The sequence below is a fragment of the Octopus bimaculoides genome, chromosome 22, assembly GCF_046866305.1.
Source record: "Octopus bimaculoides isolate indiv1 chromosome 22, ASM4686630v1, whole genome shotgun sequence".
Lineage (NCBI taxonomy): Eukaryota > Metazoa > Mollusca > Cephalopoda > Octopoda > Octopodidae > Octopus > Octopus bimaculoides.
In genome coordinates this window covers 1103929-1118769 of record NC_142949.1, presented here as the reverse complement: position 1 = coordinate 1118769, position 14841 = coordinate 1103929, and the positions used below count along the sequence as shown (strand labels likewise).

At 37.2% G+C, this 14841-nt stretch overlaps 1 protein-coding gene across 1 annotated transcript; it reads right to left on the bottom strand.

Annotated features, from left to right (window-relative positions):
* Positions 1-850: 850 nt before the first annotated feature.
* On the bottom strand, positions 851-12564 carry LOC106874450 (uncharacterized). The gene is made up of 6 exons (XM_014922185.3): positions 12251-12564; positions 9213-9604; positions 7831-8154; positions 5685-5824; positions 3667-3844; positions 851-2116 (listed from the first exon to the last, which is right to left on the bottom strand). The coding sequence occupies exons 2-6, from the start codon at positions 9549-9551 to the stop codon at positions 878-880; spliced, it is 2220 nt and encodes a 739-aa protein (XP_014777671.1). The 5' UTR covers positions 9552-9604; positions 12251-12564; the 3' UTR covers positions 851-877.
* Positions 12565-14841: the final 2277 nt, after the last annotated feature.

The window sequence follows — 14841 nt, the reverse complement described above, 5'->3', positions numbered from 1 at the left end:
AATTAACTAGCAACAAACCACAATCAGTTTGCCCTGACAGACGGCATCTAAAGTGGAGTGTGTATAAATTGTAGTTGGTTACTGAACCACTAAAAACAACAAATTTGTTTATTCAAAGTGGTAAATTTGGAAGATTCACAGAGATACAAAGAAACAGGAAAGAAGAGAGATGAGAAAGGAAAAAGAGGAGAAAAGAAAAAGGTGGTGGGAGGCAAGACAGTGGAAGATGGAAGAGGAGGGAATGATGGACTCACCTTTACACCTGGTCATACAGAAATATTGCCTTTCTTGGAAACTGATGAGGATTAGTAAGTGACCAGAGCAGCGTCCAGCTGTAGTAAAAATCTGTCCTGATAAATTTTGTCTGACCCATGTAAATATGGAAAAGTGGATGGTCAAAGAAAATGATTGTTAATATCTCTAAATAAACAGCTTTGTAAACATCTCTAACGAAGCAACTTACGATTATAAATAGGTAACAGGCACAGGCATGGCTGTGTGGTAAGCAGCTTGCTTTCCAACCACATGGTTCTGGGTTCAGTCCCACTGCACAGCACGTTGGGTAAGTGTCTTCCACAATAACCTTGGGCTTTGTGAATGGATCTGGTTAATAGAAACTGAAAGAAGCCTATCATATATATGTGTGTGTGTGTGTTTGTCTTTGTGCTAGTGTGTTTATGTCCCCGTGACTTAGCAGTTTGGCAAAAGAGAAAATAGAATAAGTACCAGGTTTAAAAAAATAAGTAGTGGGTCAATTCATTTGATTAAAAAATTCTCCAAGGCTGTGCCCCAGCATGGCCACAGTCTAATGACTGAAATAAGTAAACGAGAAAAGAGAAAAAATAATTAGTGAGCTTCTAATTTTTTAATTTTTTTATTATCGATTTCCAAGCAAACTTCTGTCAATGTGGTTTTCCAAATTTGAATTGCCATTTTTCATTTTAGATGTTTTCTTGATTTTTAGTTTATTCAGTTTGTTCAAACTTACTATCGAGAATGGATATACACCTACTCTACCTTTCAAATGACTTGCTTCCATATGTTCCATTGGGTTCTTTGATTCTTCTGGGTTGTTTAATTTGACAAAATGTTGCGAACCTATCGTTTCACATTTTGCAATATTGTTCTCAACCTGTTTCCTTTTCTGTGAGTTAATTATGTAATTTTGGATTTTTTTTAACTGCTCTTCTTCGCTAAGATGAATCGATTTCACTACATATGTTTCTGATTGGTTCCCTTTACTTGCAGACTTCCCATAATTGTGTCGTAACAAAGATCTTGACAGAGAAAGTTGTTGGCAGGAAAAATCTTTTGTGAACTTCCTTTCTGCTTCTCTCTCAAACGTTATCTTAGAAGAATCAAACCTTTTCATTTGCAACACTTCCATTTGCTTCTTGTTCTCTACAGCTTTTTTCTCAATTACTCCATTTAACAGTAATTTTTCTTGTTCAATCTTCCCTAGCTTCTGGAAATATTTCTGGCGTTCCCTTTCTTCAAAATTTTGCCTCCTCTGTTTCTCCTCGATCTTTCGCTGGTACACCGTGTCCAGTTTAATCTTGTTTTTGTCTGCTTGCCACTGGTCTTCATAAGCCCTCTGAACTGCAAATAGACAAGACTTGTTGATATGCTTAAAAAGTCTTTTATACATGTTTTCTTTCCTCATCTGTTTCCTCTGTGACAGAAACACCTCCACAGGAATTTTCATTGGTTCCAGTTTTGGTACATTAGGTATTCTATGATAGCTGTCATGTGCTGATCTTATAGCTGAGCTGACAAGTTGGTTTTCCATCATCATATTGGTGAAAGCATAAACTTGATGAATCGGCTTACTGTATCCCTGTAAATGCAAAGTGGAAATCGGAATATCTTCGCCAATAAAACTAAAAGCAAAATAGTCTTCAGATTTTTCTCTCAAAGTTTGCCACTTCAACTTCTTCGGCTTGTTCAGTTTTTTGTCCCTTTTGTTTGGCAATATTGCAACATTCTTATTTTTATCCTGTTTTTTCCCAGTTTCATCAATGTTTTCATAAGAACTGCAACTGTCCTCACATGGGGCGACCTTGAGATAATCTTGTTCAATGCTCGTACAACTGATACTTATTGAACTTGGAATGTTCTATAGAGAAGACATGAAAATAAAATAGAAAAATTCTTTATTAGACAATATCAAAGTTTAGAACAAGAACAGTCTGAAATATTTTTGTTTGAGAAAATGTTTCTTCATGACATGAGTAATTCATTCATTTCTTCATCTCTCCCTTCTACCCATGATGTCTAGAGGGTCACGGTAGGTAGAGCCCACAGAAAAGCTCTGCTATAGGACTTCTTAGAAGTTACCATCATTAGACTTACTTGCTGGATTCCAAAACATGACCAATTGAAACTATGAATCAAACCATCTCATTCTCAATCTACTCTTAGGTCTCTTGCCAGTTGGTTTGGTTTGAAGAATCTTTCCTGTGACATTTTAATCTTATGTCTGTAGTACCAAAACTGTGACCTCTCAGTGCAGAGAAGTAGTGACTCAGCTTAGAGAGACTCCCTGAGCTTCGATCTACATGCATGAATAACTAAATGATAAAAATAATTTTTTAGAAACTATTTCTTGAAGAATAATTCTATGAGGAATATTTATTTAGAAAATATTTGTTTAATTCCTCCTGTTTTTTCTCACTTTCTTGGATCAAGTGTTTTACTGGGGTAATAAAAACTTAACTGTCCTGAATTAGAATTCTTAAGAAAGATGGTGAATAACAGAATTGGTGAAGCAATTAACTGTTCAGTCATGGAAGGGAGAGATCGGTGGGACGATGAGAGAAAGTTATCATGAAAGATACCCAAGGACCAGACAGTTGTGTTAAACTAGATGATGGATGACAGCCAGCAGCCAAGAAATCGGAGCACAAAGGGTTGGAATAAATCCCCCATGGCACCTCATCCAGTACTCTAACAGTTTCACTAATTCATTGCACCCTGATTTGGGATTTCGTTTTAATATTTCTTGGAAAGAAAGTGGTGAACTGGCAGAATTGTCAGCATGCTGGGCAAAATGCAGTTCATTTTGTGTTCAGTTTCTGAGTTCAAATCCCGTTGAGGTTGCCTTTGCCTTTCATCCTTTCGGGGTCAATAAAGAGAGTACCAGTTGAGGACTGGGGTCGGTGTAATCGACTTACCTTCGACCCTAAAATTGCTGGCCTTCTGTTTAAAATTTGAAATCAATATTTCTTGGAAAGAAAGCAGAGTTAACCTTGATGGGATTTGAATTCAGAGTGTAGCCAGGTGACTCTGCTAATTTGACATATTGCCAATGTAAGGAATTATTAATTTGAAAGACAGCACTGTAGAATGACTAACATCCTTATTGTCTTTATATTCACCCCTCTACATTTCTGATTTCAAATCTCACCAGGGGCAAAAGCATAAATGTACTGGGCTTTGATAAATCTACTTTGAGCCTTTCAACCATCTGTCCAAAATTTGTGCCAACATTAGCAACCAACATCATATTTGCTTTTTATCTTTCCAAAGTCGATAAAATGAAGTACCAGTCAAATATCAGAGTGGATTTCATTGACAATATCCCTCCTTCAGAAGAAAGGTGACTCTGGACCCATTATATTTAAAGCTATATTAAAACTAACACAAACTGGAATAAATTTTACATACATTTGAGCTGGGAATGGAAATTGGAACTGGCATCAGCTCTGACTTTGGATGGAGTAGCTTTTGCCCTTCTCTTTGATGTTTCACTTCTTTGTGTGGCAGCAATACAGAATAAATTGTTGAGCTGGTTAATTCCAGAGGATGTGTCAACTCCAAATGGTTTGCTTCATGTTTAAGCATACTAAAACAGAGGAAAGCTTTTAAAAAATTGCTGTATTTTCTGTTGAGTGGAAATGGTAAGTATGTGAGGGTAGTAAAGACAAGCGAAATAGTAGAGTGTTGTACCTTATTTGGTTGTATTCACTTTGGTGAGTTTAGTATTTTAGTAAATGTTAAATCACAGGACCAGAATTGGTAGCATGTAAGTATTTTATCGAAAAGGTACTGGATCTCAGCAGGAGTGTTCTGAATATTGGATTAATCTTAAATATTCAGACACTCACAACAGTTGAGGGTAAAATGGTACCTATAAGTAATACAGCATAAAGTGCATGGGGCCTTTTTTTTTATTTGTTTCAGTCATTAGCGGCCATACTGGAACACTGCCTTAAAGAATTTTTAGTTGAATGAATTGACTCTAGTACATTATTTTTTTTTCTAAGTCTGGTGCTCATTCTATCAGTCTCTTTTGCTGAACTGCTACATAATGTTCATAATGTCCCCATTCTACAAAATGTTTAAAATATTCCCATTCTACAAATTACTCAACTCGACAGTGCCCCTGGACCGGCTCTTGTGCGGGTGGCACATAAAAGACACCATTTCGAGCGTGGCCGTTTTCGTGCGGGTGACACGTAAAAGCACCCACTACACTCTTTGAGTGGTTGGCGTTAGGAAGGGCATCCAGCTGTAGAAACTCTGCCAAATTAGATTGGAGCCTGGTGTTGCCATCCGGTTTCACCAGTCCTCAGTCAAATCGTCCAACCCATGCTAGCATGGAAAGCGGACGTTAAACGATGATGATGATGATGATGATGAAGTGAAGTCAAGAGAAAAGTCAAAAAAATAATTTTATTGATGAATTGAAACCCATTTTAAATGGACATTAATAATAATAATAATAATAATAATAGTTATAGTAACGGTGATAGTTGTAATGATGATAAGTACAATTGCTATTACTACTACTACCACCAACAATAATAATAAAGGTGATGATGATGATGATGGTAGTAGTGTTAACCATATCAACATTGACTTGATTGAAGTGTAAAATTTCTAGAAATTCAATGAAAACAAAAATGTCATTTACACCATTCCTAAATATAGCCAAACAATTATTCCTTTAGCTGCAGTCGAAGTACAGAATCCTGACATGCCCACAAAGCAGTAATTTGTTCAGCTCTCACCCCTTCCAGATTCATCTTTTTAAATAAAATTTGCAAATTTATGCACATTCAAATTATCTAAAAAAACGTACTCTGCCTGACGGTTAGCAACAGACTAAGAGGGCTACGAAATACAGCATAACCGCTTCAAACAATGTTCATGAACTGTCTTTAAAACTTTAACAATAAGGCAATCGTTATTCTATAAAAATAACTACTTAAATTGTAGAATGTAATAATTATATGCATTTTAACTGATTCAGCCAGGTAATTCATGAAATAACTGAATTACATACTTTAACGGTAACATAGATATATGCATGAATATATATATATATATATATATATATATATATATATATATATATATATATGATGACATCCCTACCACTGTGTTTGTGTGCATGCATTTGTGTTTGTCCCTACCACTGCTTGACAACTGGTGGTCGTTTGTTTACATCCTTGTAACTTAGCAATTTGGGAAGAGACCACTGGAATATATACCAGGCTCAAAAAGAAGCACTGCATTCAATTTGTTCAACTAAACCCATCATAGTGGTGCTCCAGCATGGCCTGCAGTCCAATGACTGAAACAAGTAAAAGACAGGAGATTAAAGATGAGAAAATTGGTAAAATTTCAAAACTGAAAAAACAAAAATGGTAAGAACAAACGGTTATTCCTGGTTCACTTACTCTGCTGCTGACCGACACCGAGAGAGGAAACCTCGAATGCATTTCTGAATAATGATTACGGGGCTGTGATGTGCCATTATCTTGTTAATTTTCCTCTTTAAATTCTTTATCTCTTCAAACTCAGTTGCATCAGAATGAAGCTGAAGAATAAAAATAACAACAAGGAAGAAGAAAATTCTTTCTGCTTTCGACAAAAGGCCTAAAATTTTGATGGAGGTGGTGGGGCAAGTCAATTACATTGATCCTAGGGTTCAACAAGCTTGATGCAGCCTTGCAACTTGCTGGTTCCTATCAAACCATCCAATCCATGACAGCATGGAAAGTGGACATTAAATGAGGATGCTCAAATACCACAAGGTATGTTGTCCAATGGTCTAATGCAGTGTTTTCCTCCTGGTTCCACTATAACTTTCCAGAAAAATATATACTGCACCAGTGGTTGGAAAAAAACCAACTTATTTTCAATATTTCATAATTATAGACTTTCCTTAAAGAAATGTCCACACTGAGGTATTAGAATGATGTTATACTGTAGCAAACAATCTTCACACAGTAAGCTTGGCTCCAGGAATTGGTCTGGCTGAGTATAAGTGTAGTATGTTTGCTGTGAAAAAACGATTTTCACAATTCCATATCGCACAAAAAAATAAAGGACCCCAGGCCCCACTAGTAAGGCATATGCACTATGTTGGGAATCACTGGTCTAATATTTCTGCCAGTCCAACATCTTGGACTGATATTTCATTGTATCAACAGCAAAAAGAAGGAAAGCAAAATTGGTCGTGGTGGGATTTGAACTCAGAATGCAAAGGTGTTGGAATAAATATCCTTTCTGCTATAGACACAAGACCTGAAATACATTGACCTCAGAACTCAACAGGTAGTTTAATTTATCAATTCTAAAAAGACGAAAGGTAAAGTTGACTTTGTGGGATTTGAACTCCAAATGTAAAGACAGGCAAAATGCTTAGTTGCATTTCGTCTGCTGTTGTATTGATTCTGCCAGCTTGGAAGAATAAATATCGCAAAGTATTTGGTCCATCAATGGAACAAGTCTGCCAATTCATCCCAACTGTTTCTTCACGAAAATGGATTCTGTATATATATATATATATATATATATATATATATGTATATATATATATATATATATATATATATATATATATATATATATATATATATACATACATACATACATACATATATATATATATATACATATATATATATACATACATATATATATATACATACATATATATATATACATACATATATATATATATACATACATATATATATATACATACATATATATATATACATACATACATATATATATACATACATATATATATATATACATATATATATATATATATATATATATATATATATATATGTGTGTATGTATGTCTGTGTATGTGTGAATTTCTGTGTGTGTGTTTATCCATGTGTGTATATGTATGTGTGTGTGTGTGTGCATGTTTGTGTATATGTGGTTTTGCATGTGCACATGTACGTGTATGTGTGTTTGTGTGACAGTCTAGTGATGGTGATGATGATGATGATGATTGCCCCCACTTCTTATTTCCTCTGGTTCTTATTTTATCACATGACTAAGACATGATATCTTCTCAGACATCATGTAACTAATAGGTTGTCCATCAGTGGAATTTCAAGGAAATTTGGCTACTATTTCTAGCAAGATCAAGATACTCCATAAAGACTCCCTTGGTGAGATGATGATGATGGTGGTGGTGGTGGTGATGGGTGGGAATAGTGGAGGCAGTGGTGGTGCAGATGGTATCTGTTCTGGCCATTTAAGTGGTTGTAGTTTTTTGGCAGAAAATATCTAAGTTTGCATATGTTCTCTGTTTCACAATTGTCTGTTATCTCCTTATTACCCACCCTTGCTCTCCTTCTCTCTCTCTCCTTCTCTCTCTCTCCTTCTCTCTCTCTCCTTCTCTCTCTCTCCTTCTCTCTCTCTCCTTCTCTCTCTCTCTCTCTCTCTCTCTCTCGTGTGTGAGAGAGTATCTACTCATCTACACCCCTTCTTCTTTGACTATCTACATCATATATATCTTATTCTGCATGTGTCTGTTCACAGGTAAAAATCATATTGGTGAATAACCAGAGTTACCTGTGTCTGTTGAGGACAAAGGTCAACTTTGAGTTCCTTCCGAAAAGCAGCAAATCGATGTGACTGATTAAGATCATTGATAATCTCCTCATCTGCAACGACAAACTGATCCAAAGCCTTCAATGAATGCAGGCTGTTGACCACGCTGTGGCGGTAGGCAATCCACAGGCTCAAAGGGGTGTCGTACAATGTGAGGGCAACAAGTTTCGGGCATCCGGATATGCTTTTCACAACTCCAAAACTTGCAAAAGCGTTGTCATGAAGATAAAGAAATTCTAAATTCTGCATGTTTGACCATTTCAAATGATCAGGAAGGTCTGTTATCTAAAGGAGAAAGAAAGGAAAAAAATTGAATCATTATAATCATAGGAATGGATTGATTATTTTTATAACTTTTAATCAGAAAGGCAGGGTCCAAAATCCATGATAAGGTCACCAAGACTGATGGCGGGGAGGTGGGGGGGGGGGGGGTTGGCTTCAAACTAGCTGAAATACAACAGTGTAGACTTCTGCTAAAGATAGCCAAAGTGGAGCCAGGTGTTGATGTTATTCTTAAAGAATGCTACTTGCTTATCTATTTTTAATTCTTCATCTACATAAAACTGTATTGTGCGTTTGGGACTTAGAACCTGTAGATCCACCAGTTCAGTCTAAGTTGCAGAAACCAAACTTAGTGGATCTTTTCTTTTCAAATGATCAGCTTCATGTTGGTATTTCAAGAGTTGGAAATGCTGAGAGTCTCTCCATCATTGGCACCACAGGGTAAAATGGCAAATTTGTTTATTCTGAGACTTTGGACTGAACATCTGACTAAGGAACCATGAAAATTATGTAATAATTTCTCCTTTAGTGAAGATATACAAAGATCCTATTATTAGTCAAATAGTTCGTAATGTAGGACCAAATCTACTAATTACTGCTTTATGTTACTCTATTAAAAAATATTTATTAGCAACAGAGGCCTCTGTTTTTATATTTTTTTATGTTTTTTAACAAGCTCATTGGCTAACCGTGACACCAGCACTTGCTCTGGCAGTTTTTCTATACATCGTCAGCGGGAAGATGAGTCACTGTCACCTCTGGCAGTTGAGCATCCATCATTGATGAAACCATAGAAGGTGGAAATCATGTGAACTACTGGTCACAAGTGGTGGAGATTTATCTCCCCTGTTTGTAATATAAACAAGAGTGCATTTTGCACCAAAAGTCACTATGAGAGTTTTTCTCATGGTATCTACTGCAGTATAATTTGTTCTAACAGAAGATCCTCGTTTAAATGGGGATAAATATGTTACTTTGATACTCAAACATTGCAGGGTCTACTCCTGCTAGTCAAATATAAACATCTAGTTAAACTTGAAATCAGTTGTACAATGACTTACCTGGTTGCCATGAACATCAAGTTTCTGAAGATTAGGACACAACATCAGACTTGAAATATCACTGAGGAAGTTACCAGATAAATTACAAACTTGTAAATTTGTCACCAACTCGCTTAAAACTCCCAGTGTCCGTAGATGCTGGTTGTTAAAGGAGACAAACAATAGTTTATCAAAGACGACATCATCACGAAATTTCTCTTGAAGAAACTCAAGAGTCACATCTCTGAAATAATTCTCTGTTGTTTCGAGTTTCTCTGGTTTATTTATCATCCTGGAGTTGTTACGGTTTTTGTCTTCTGTTTTCAGTGCGAAGATAACCTGATCACCAGTTGAGCCCATCTCAAAACTTTTCCCTAGGACTGTGAAATTGTTTAGCGCTGTTAAATTGTTTTCTGTAAAGTATTAAATATTAACCCTTTTGTTACTATATTTCTGTTTAAAAAAACATCTATATTTCAGTTAATTTAAAAAATAATGAAGACTTTGTCAAAATATCTTTGTCATTATTAAGATGGTGTTTGGAATGTAAATAAACATGAAATTTTATTGGAAGGTTCAGTTCATTTTAAATCAGAAAGTTTGTATTATAAACCAGAGGTGGTCTCAGGCAGATTGGTGTCAAATGGGTAGATTGATGTTTTCATAATGCAACATTAGGGAATTGTGCTGCATTTTGCAAAGACCAATTAAGATTTATAGAAAGAGAAATTATAACAGTGTTGGCCAAGAGTTTGAACATCAACATCTGTACTTTGTAGACTATGGCCAGCCGTTGTTGTCATCACTGTTGCTGTCGCTACCACTGTTCTCTCCACAATTAGAGATAAGCACTTCTTGATGGAGCTGTCCTCATTCATATGCATCACATGACCATACCAGCACCATCTTCTCTTTTGCACACCACATCTGATGCCTCTTTTACCCAATTTTTCTGTCAAATCCCATACACTCAGTTGTACATGCACACTGACATTAACCATCCATTGGAACATATAATACTTCATTTCTTTCAAGCCTTTGCTTGTCCTCAGTAGTCATAGCCCAATGTTTCATTGCCATGTAGCATAGCCGTTCATACACATCCATCATACAATCTGCCTTTCACTCTGAGAAAGAAGCTTTTTGTTACAAACACAGGTAAAAACTCTTTAAGCTTCACCCAGCCCATAATTATTCTAGCAGCCACACTTTCAGAACTACCTCCTCCTCCACTAACCTGGTCACCTAAATAACTGAAACTGTCTACTAGTTTTAAGGACACCCTGGACATTCGAGGGAGTTTATGTTTTGTACCTTCCTGGTGTTTAATGCATCTGCACATCTGCTGCATATAAAGACTGCTTTCTCTGTTAACCTTCCTGTAATACTGCTGCACTTCTTATGTATCCATACTTTGCACTGGGTACAATGGGTGGAGTTTCTACCAATACCTTTTCTCCATATCAAACAAGGTCATCTGTTCAAGTACTGAGCAAAGTTGTTTAGGTCAGGAAGAGGGATGTCTTGTGGGTCTTTGTCTAGAGAGTCCTGTGGGCTCCCACACATTGCTGGTGGTGGTGGTGGCACTCTAGCCAGCATCAGTTCTATTGCCAGTGTTGGGGGTGGCCCAGCAACGGCCAGAGGCTGCTTCGCTGTTGATGTTGCTGGTAGTGGTGTTGGTGATGCGGGGACCACTTTTTTCTGCTGCCACTGCATCTGTTGCTGTTGCTTGTATATAGAGCAGTGGTCCTTCAGGTGTTTGTCATCTCCACAGAGGTAACACCTTGGCTTTCTGCCCACCACAGCAACGTAAAGCTTGGTGCCGTCGGGCAAGTTTATTGAATCGGGCACAGAATTTATGCCCTCTTGTTCAATTTGAACAAATAATAATAATAATCTGCGTGATGACTTTTATTAAGCAAAATGAAAGCAATATACAACGGCGAAAGTTGTAAGGAATTTTGAAGTTTTGATTAGTTTAAATGAACAAATCATGTGAGACGACAGAACAGGCAATTCAAAAAGGGAAACTTCTTTAATGATTTTTTTTTTTTTTCCTGAAAAACTACAAAACAACAAACTGTACGCTGTACGGATGTAGTTCAGTTCATGTAAATAATTAATTGCAGAAATTCAAAAACGAAAGTTTGAGATGCACTAGGGTGAGTTTAGGGTTGGGGTTAAGGATTGGGTCTAGGGTTAGAGCTAGGGTTTAGGGTAGGGGTCTAGGTTCAATCCTTCAAGTGGATGACTGAGGGTTAATCAAATTTCTGGAACAAGTGAACAACAAAATCAGATCCAGCATGACCACCACCTTCGTTTCCTTCTCACTCTGACAAATATTGATGTTTTTCAATATTTTCTCCCAATTATAATAACATAAACTCATTTATGCTATTAAAAAAACAATTTTTTGAAAATCTATGAATTTCTATCAACCTTAAACCTTACCGGTTGTGGGATACGCTAGAAACAATAACCAAATCTCCCTTAAATCACACACCTTTTCATCTGAGAATATTTACCTCACAAAATCGACCAAAATCGGTCTGGAGAGGGGAAGAGGATGTGGTGGTGGGAGTGGTTAAAAAATACACTATTTTTCGCAATTTTTTTTTTTTTTTTTTTTTTTTTTTTTGCTAAAAAGATTACTCCAGAACATTTCGAAGGGCACCGTAAAAAAATCTGGAGAATCTCCGTTAAAACGGAGAAATTCCAACCTGTTGGTGTGCTTCCTAACTCCAACGCCCACCAAGATGCCTATGTGAGCGTGCGTGTGTGAGCGTGTGTGAGCGTGTGTGTGTGAGCGTGTGTGAGCGTGTGTGTATGTATGTGTGCTTGTATTCGTGCATGTATCTGTGCATATATTCGTGCATGTATATAAGCGTGTATTCGCTTATGTGTGTGTGTGTGTGTGTGTGTGTGTGTGAGCGCGGGCGCGTCCATTTCTACAAATTCTATATTAACAGACATGTAAAATTTGTTTGATACACTTATATCCACCTCAACTCATCGTTCAACGAAGTCTCTCTCTTCAACGGAATCACATGTAACATTACCTTTTTTCTATTTCAATGTCCGACGAACTTCGTAAACAAACACGGAAACATTTTCCACAAAGCTGTTGCTGCTTTCTTGTACCGCAGTTACGTTGCTAACAGCAACCACTAAACCTGTTACTTAGTCATATTTCCAACAACACAAAGATTAAAAGAACCGAACAATCAATATCCATCCATTTGGCAGTGAAATGACACAATCGTAAGTGTACCAGTCACAATACTTGGTGGCATTTCGTCCGTTCCTACGTTCTGAGTTCAAATTCTACCGAGGTCGACTTTACCTTTTATCCTTTCGGTGTCAGTTGAACACTGGAGTCGATGTGATCGACTTAACTCCTCACCCGAAATTGTTGGCCTTCTGCCAAAATCTGAAACCAATATTTACACATGCAACTACATCTATGAGTATACATACATTAAACAAGACATACAAATCTGCACATGCACTGATTCCGAATATTGCCCACATACACAAACATGCACAAATACCTTGCTAATGTTCAAAAATTCCAATAAAGGAGCCTTGGATCTTGGTTAGAGACCAGCTCTTTTTCCATTGACAACACACACACATATGCAAAGGCCTTCCCTGGTGAAGAATGTACCCCCACTCCTATCATAGACTAGCCATTGGTGAATTTAGACTTCAGGCAAGAAGTGTGCCACGAAGAAGACTGATCTGGAAGTTTAAGGATCCTCTGTATGGTCAGAGATTTAGGGACACCCTAATTGAGAAATTTGATGACAAGGAGGAAGGACTACATAGAAGGCAACTGAGAATTCCTTCAGGACAGCTTGTTGAGTGCCACAGACCAAATCTGTGGCTGGTCCAAATTCCCATCTAGCCCAAGGGTGATGTAGTGGTGGAATGATGTTATAGACAAGGCAATTAGAGCAAAGAAACAGGCCTGGAAGTGTAAGGGTAACAGGGAATTGTATCAGATAGCCATAAGGGAAGCGAGGAGGCAGATGTGTTTAGCCAGGGAAGTAGCAGAAAAGAAGAAGTTTGCCAATGTTCTATGTCTTTGCCATATTGCTTGCAGGGTGGATGAATGGGTGCTGTACCTTGCCAAACAGCAGCCCATAACTATGCAGAGCATGGTTGTCATTCCGTGAAGTATTTTCAAAATACTTGCATACTCTAAATGCCCACATGTAAGTGAGTCTGTAATCATTTCTGTCAATCTGTTGCTTTTGAAAATGGTGGTGGGCTTCCACTGATCTGAAGCCACTGCAGATAACAGCCAACTCCTGGATTTATTGATTGGCTGATTTATTCATTAGATTGTTTTAGAGAGAGAGAGAGATAAAATGAAAGAGAGAGAGAGAGAGAGGAACAAATTCCAATGTGTTGTATAAACAATATTGAGTCATTTCAATATTTATTTATTTTGATTTCCTGTTTTGCAAACTTTGACTCTGCCACTCTCTATTCCACTGATATTACAAACACACACACACACACACACACACACACACACACACACACACACACACTCACTCACACACACACATACCCCCACCACCACACACACGAGTGAGTCAGAAAGTAAATGTTATTTTCTGTCTCAACTCATACCTGTATATGTGTGTGTGTGTGTATATATATATATATATAACAAAATCAAAGTAGATAACAGATTTTTGTAGGTCAAGTTCCCTTATCATCAGAATACAAAATACATAAAAAAATTCAATGAGACGTTTGGTTTCAAGTCTTCCAATATTACAAATCAAAGAAAAGCTGCAGTACAAAACCTTATGATCCTCTTGAGGAATGCATTTGTATTGTGTGAGCTTTCCAACCGATACAAATAGCTACATTTCTCTTATCAAATGTACAAATAAATTGATTAAAATAGTTTAAAAATCGAGAAAGCTTAAAATATCTCCCACTTACAGAACTTGAAGTCATATCGAGTAATGTTATGTTTTTAAAACCAGAAAAGTACTTGGAGAGTGCAGACCTCTGCTAAACAGCTCATTTCCACCCATATACACGCATGGTGGAAATCGCCCAATTTCCCAAACCAATGCTACCAAAAAACATAACCTCCTTGGAGGGGGTAAAAAAAAAATAACACAGCCAAATGATTTTAAGAAAAAAAGCCCTTTTGAAAACAGGAATCATCTGAAGCAGTTCACAATCACCAGCACCATCAGCAGCATTGTTATTGCTTCCACTTCCACCACACACACCGCCATCAGTGACGGTTACCTTGACAGTCACTTTCACCACCACAACCAATATAACCACTGCAATACCACCATCACACAACTAACACTATCATCAACACCACCATCACCTCACCATCAGACATCACACCGCTCCTGTTGCCATTATAACCACCGATACTAGTTTCCACAAAAACTGTTTGCTGAGAGCTGCACAAAGCTGGATTTCACAGGAGAGCTGCAATCAGAAAACTACTATATTCAAAAACAAGTGTTGCAAAGTGTTTAGAGCAGAATAAAAACCTACAGAATTGATCCCTAGAGCAATGGAAGAATGTTATTTTCTCGGATGAGTCGTCCTTTACTCTATTTCCAAGCCGAGTATACCTGTGGAGACAACCAAAGAAGCATTT